This window comes from Vombatus ursinus, unplaced genomic scaffold (assembly GCF_900497805.2).
Source record: "Vombatus ursinus unplaced genomic scaffold, bare-nosed wombat genome assembly UNPS02014804.1, whole genome shotgun sequence".
Taxonomy (NCBI): Eukaryota; Metazoa; Chordata; class Mammalia; order Diprotodontia; family Vombatidae; genus Vombatus; species Vombatus ursinus.
The window spans coordinates 7,656,461-7,661,940 of NW_020954582.1; the positions used below are offsets into that span (position 1 = coordinate 7,656,461).

The 5,480-nt window shown below is 56.4% G+C and overlaps 1 protein-coding gene across 1 annotated transcript in view; it reads left to right on the forward strand.

The window, feature by feature from the left end:
• Window positions 1-4,160: 4,160 nt before the first annotated feature.
• The window catches only part of PTGER3 (prostaglandin E receptor 3), an 82,845-nt gene continuing 81,525 nt past the window's right edge, over window positions 4,161-5,480 (forward strand). The window contains exon 1 of the mRNA XM_027874058.1: window positions 4,161-5,066. Within this exon, the coding sequence (XP_027729859.1) occupies window positions 4,161-5,066 (906 nt within the window). The remainder of the gene's footprint in view (window positions 5,067-5,480) is intronic.

Genomic DNA, 5,480 nt, shown 5'->3' on the forward strand with positions numbered 1-5,480 from the left:
ATGCTAGATAGTCATTATTATTATAATTAGCTCGGATGGGGCCAGTGAGTTACCGGGGCCTGGACACACCCCTTCACCCTCCCCAGGGTCCAACTTGTGAGTGTGCATGTGCCTGGGAGGCAGCTGCGTTTGTCTGTGCCTGTTGACCTGGATTCTAGAGCTAGCTCTGCTGGAACCTCAGCCTTGAACAGCGAATTTCAGCCGCCTGGGCCGCCTGCCTCATTTGTCAAGGGGAAGGTTGAACTCGATGCAGAGGTTTCAGTTGTAACATACTGTTCTATGGTTCTAAATGTCAACAAGAATTTGTGCTGTATCTTAATAAGATTTAATAAGGGGCAGCTTGATTCACTACATAGAGGACTATTGGTAGAGTCAGGAAGACCTGGGTTCCTGTCCTACTTGTAACACGGATTGGCTATGTGACCCTAGGCAAGTCACCTAACCTCTCCATGTCCCCAAGCAACATTCTAAAACCCTAAGTTTCAGGGAACTGCTTACCTGAGTCCTTGGAGGAATTCTCCAAGGCGATGGAGGTTGCTTAATGATGATAATAATAGTAGTGGCTAGAGAATTTGCAAAGGGCTCTTCAGACCTCTCCTTTGATCCTCACAACAACCTGGTGAGGGACAAGTTAGTTATTCCCAGCTCCATTTTTTTTTTTAGGTAATTGGGGTTAAGTGACTTGCCCACGGTCACACAGCTAGTAAGCGGCAAGTGTTTGGTCTGAGGTCAAATTTGAACTCAGGTCCTCCTGACTTCAGGGTCAGTGCTCTCTATCCATTGCACCACCTAGCTGCCTCTTCTCAGCCCCATTTTACAGAAGAGGAACCCAAGGCTCAGAATGGCAGTGATTGCCCAGGGTAACGCAGTGTATGAGGCAGAATTCGAACCCAGGTCTTGCTGTTTGCCCAGCACTCCTGCAGAAGATTATTTCTCTCTCACTAGTCTGGACCAACCAACCAAACTAAAAAGCAGAATATGGATATAGAAATAATTATAGACCATACTGTCCACCAGATGAAATTTGGAATGGCCCGCAATCTTTCTAATGAAAATCCAAAGAAGAATTCAGTTGCCTACGTTCTAGAAAGACAGAGTGTGTGCCTGGAAAGCAGAGGAACGTTGAAGTGGAAGATGATGAGAAAAATGTCCCTTGATGACCATTCAGCAAGTTTAGTGATGTACACTTGGAATGTTCATGGCTGCACTAGTCAGGGATCGGGGAAGGGGCCATTGCTATGACCTGGCACATTGGAGGTGCCCCAGGTATTAGGAGGCCACCTGGGGCCGAGGAGGAAAAAGAACAAATCCACCCGGGAAGGGGAACAGCAAAGGAAAATGCCCAAGGTTTCTCCGGACCCAGAAAGCAGCTCAGCACTGGAATCCTTGCTAGAGAAACCTCAAGACTGTTCATTTTCGGTAGAAGATGTAATCTTAATAGCATACCATTAAAACAAAACTTTAATGCACTTTAATCCAAATGCTTCTTTCTTATAGGAGGTTTCTATATCCAAGCCTCTAATACCAAATGTTATTCTACATATTCCTACACCATTCTAAAACAAAAAACAATTTGCCAGATATGGGCCTGAGATTAACTTCAAGGCCATAAACTGAAGGAGGCAGATTTTGATAACATTTTATTTGCTGTGCTTTTTAAATGAGTCCATATCTGAAGACTTGATAGGAATTTGTTTGTTGAGCTGTGAGCCACTGTTCCTTCCTATAAAATATAACCTACATAGTTCAAAGGTCCATTTTCATTTCGCTGCCAAACTTGGCACCCCAACAAAGAAAAACTGAGAATTGACACAGGCTAACATGACAAAGTCCCCCCACGGCCAGGCAAAAAAGATAACATTACAGGTGGGCTGTGATTTAAGGCAGCTGCTAGACAGAAGTCAAAGTTAATTTTGTGGGCTTTCTCCTTCCCTCTGAAAAATGTCTGGCCACCAATGATCAGATGTCGGTCAGGCTAGGTATGTGTAACACTAAGCAAAGGCTTTAGGGCAGGAACAAAGAGTCCAATGGGCAGCATCAGGGGGAAAGCAATTTGGGTCTTCTCAGGAACCACTCTTTACATCTAAATAGGAAACTAATCTGCTTAAAAGAGGCCACCGTTCAAACAGAGGAGCTGATGGATCACAGAGATCACCCAGACTTGGCTAGAGGTAGAAACAACGAACCCCACGTAGCTGGGAGTAATAGAGTGATGGGCCTGGAGCCAGGAAGACCTGGGTTCAAATTCAGTCTCAGACACTTACTAGCTTTGTGTCTCTGGGCAATGCACAACTCTGTTTGTCTCAGTTTTCTCATCTGTCAAATGGGCTGGAGAAGGAAATGTCAAACAACTCCAGTATCTCGGCCAAGAAAACCCCACATGGGGTCAGTGGGGAGTGGTCACCACTGAACAACAGGAAAACAGGAAACAGAGGCAGCTTTGGGATCCAAGGACCTGCGGTTCAAATCCCAGCTCTTTTATCTGGATGACCTTGGGCACGTCTCCTCTGCGGTAAAATGAAAGGGTTGGAGGAGAAATCTCTCAGGCTCATTCCGGCCCCAAATCTTTGATGTTGTGATTATCTTTCTCCTCTCTAGTATGTGAAGACAAATGAGCTTTGGAAGTTACTCCCAAGTACTCCTGCTTCTTTGATGCCTTGTGCTACCCAAGGAGGATTCCAACTGGCTTCTCCCTAGCTTGCCAGATTGGGAGCATTGGTTCCAAAGAGATAATGTTTTGGAGGTCTATACGGAGGGGATATAGGTTTTGAAACCTGAAGTTTCTCACATTGTTTAGGACCCTAAGGAAAATGAAATAGGAGAGGATCTCAGTTCAAATCTCTCCTCACACACTTCAGTGTGTGACTTTGGGCAAGTTTCTGGGCCTCAGTTTCCTCATCTGTAAGTTACTAGGTGGCTCAGTGCATAGAGCGATGGACTTGGAGTCAGGAACATCTGATTTCAAATCTTGCCTCAGACACCAGCTGTGTGACCGAGGGCAAGTCATTCCTCAGTTTTCTCATCCGTAAAATGGGGAAAATAACAGCATCTACGTTCTAAGGTTGTTGTGAGGATAAAGTGAGGTGACATTGTAAAGCTCTTTGCACACCTTAAAGGGCTAGGTGCATATCAGCTAATCCAGTTATCTGTAAAAACAGGAGGTTGAAATACACGGCTCTGATGCTAGATCAGAATGAAGGGCTGCTCCCCTTCTCCCCCTGGCCCCCTCCGGTCCTCTTGGTGGGATTTTCCACCTGCAGACATGCCGGTTCATCCAGGCTGGCTCCACACGGGATCTCCCATTTCCACTCGCGCCAAAGCCTGCCATCCATTCCTTTGTGGTGGGGACGGGGGCGTGTCGCCCACACTTCAGCCCGGCCTAGCCAATCTGCCTCGTGCCCCTTCGGGCCCCAGACTAGTCCTCGCCGAGTTCCTGGGCAGGCGAAAGGTGGCTCCCCACGCCATCCCCCAAAGCGAATCTTCTCTTCTCCACCTCCCCAGGAGGTGACGATCATTGTATTGTGTCTCCGGGCAGAGGCAGGAGGCGGTGGGGGAGAAGGGGACTGGGGAGCGAGGCGAGGCTCCTCCCCGGGCTTGGACGCGCGGTGGGAGAATCTCGGGTCCCCCGGGAGCGCCCAAAGGGAGAGCGGGCGCCCAAGGGGAGGGCGGGCGCCCAAGGGGAGGGCGGGCGCCCAAGGGGAGAGCGGGCATGGCAGCCCGAGCAGCGCAGGTGGGAGGCGAAGCAGAGCCGGGGCTGGTGCGCTCTCTGGCCCGGGGGAGCGCTCCGGGAATCCTCACCCCCAGCGCATTAGCAACCCGCTAGCCGGCCGCCAAGCGGGGCGCGGAGTCCGAGGGACCGCCTCCTCCGTGCGTTCTGGGGCGCCCCGCCCCCTTCGGCCTTATAGAGGGGCGCGCGGGGGCCGGATTCCGGCTTCTCCGCGGGAGCTGGAGGGCGGGCGCCCTTGACCGAGCGGCCGGTGTGGCGGCCCGGCCGAGCGCCCAGACAGCGGCGAGCTAGCTCCGGGGGGAGCCGGGGGAGCCGGGGGAGCCATGGCCGGCGGGAGGGCCCCGGCAGCGGCCGCCGCCAGCCTCCCGCTGCCGCGCGCCCGCGGGCGACCGTCCCTGCCCCTGCCAGGGCTGCTGCCGGCCACGAAGGCGACATGAGGGAGCCGGCGGGCGGCACGGTGGCCCCCGGGCTCCCCGCTTTCTGCAGCCGCCTGTACCGCTCGTACTCGGGCATGTCGGGGTCCGAGCCGGCCGCGCCGCCGCAGGGCAACGGCACGGGCTGGCGGCCCGCCGAGCAGTGCGGCTCCGTGTCCGTAGCCTACCCGCTCGCCATGATGATCACGGGCATCGTGGGCAACGCGCTCGCCATGCTGCTCGTGGCCCGCAGCTACCGTCGCAAGGACAGCAAGCGCAAGAAATCCTTCCTGCTGTGCATCGGCGGCCTGGCGCTCACCGACCTGGCGGGCCAGCTGCTCACCAGCCCGGTGGTCATCGCCGTCTACCTGTCCCAGCGGCCCTGGCAGCGGCTCGACCCGTCGGGCCGCCTGTGCTCCTTCTTCGGCCTCAGCATGACCACGTTCGGCCTCTGCCCCCTCTTCATCGCCAGCGCCATGGCCGTCGAGCGGGCACTGGCCATCCGCGCGCCGCACTGGTACGCCAGCCACATGAAGACGCGGGCCACCCGGGCCGTGCTGCTGGCCGTCTGGCTGGCGGGGCTCGCCTTCGCCCTGCTGCCCGTGGCCGGCGTGGGCCACTACGCCGTCCAGTGGCCCGGGACGTGGTGCTTCATCGGCACCGGCGAGCGCGGCGCCAACGGGACCGGCCCGGCTCCCGGCCGCGGCGACCTCTTCTTCGCCTCCGCTTTCGCCTTCCTGGGGCTCGCGGCGCTGGCGGTCACCTTCGTCTGCAACCTGGCCACCATCAAGGCGCTGGTGTCCCGCTGCCGGGCCAAGGCCACGGCCTCCCGGGGCGGCGCCCAGTGGGGCAGGATCACCACCGAGACGGTCATCCAGCTCATGGGAATCACGTGCGTCCTCTCCGCCTGCTGGTCCCCCTTGTTGGTAGGTCGCGGCTGGGAAGGGGGAGGTCGGGGCGGGGGACGCACGAGTGGGCGCGACCGGGTGGAGGTTGGTGTGAAGCACAAGGACGGACGTATGGGGAGGGAGAGGATTGTGTGTGGGGGGGTGGCAGGGGGTGTCTACGGATAATTCACGGGGAGAGGAGGATTGGGGGAGGAGGTCTCATCCCCCCTCTTGTTGACGAGGGGAGCGCGGGATCATCAGTCGTGCTTAATGGTGTGTGTGTGTGGGTGGGTGTGTGGGTGTGTGTGGGGGTGTGTGTGTGTGTGGGTGTGTGGGGGGGGGGGGGGGGGGGGGGGGGGGGGGGGGGGGGGGGGGGGGGGGTGGGGGGGGGGGGGGGGGGGGGGGGGGGGGGGTGTGGGGGGGTGTGTGTGTGTGGGTGTGTGTGTGTGTGTG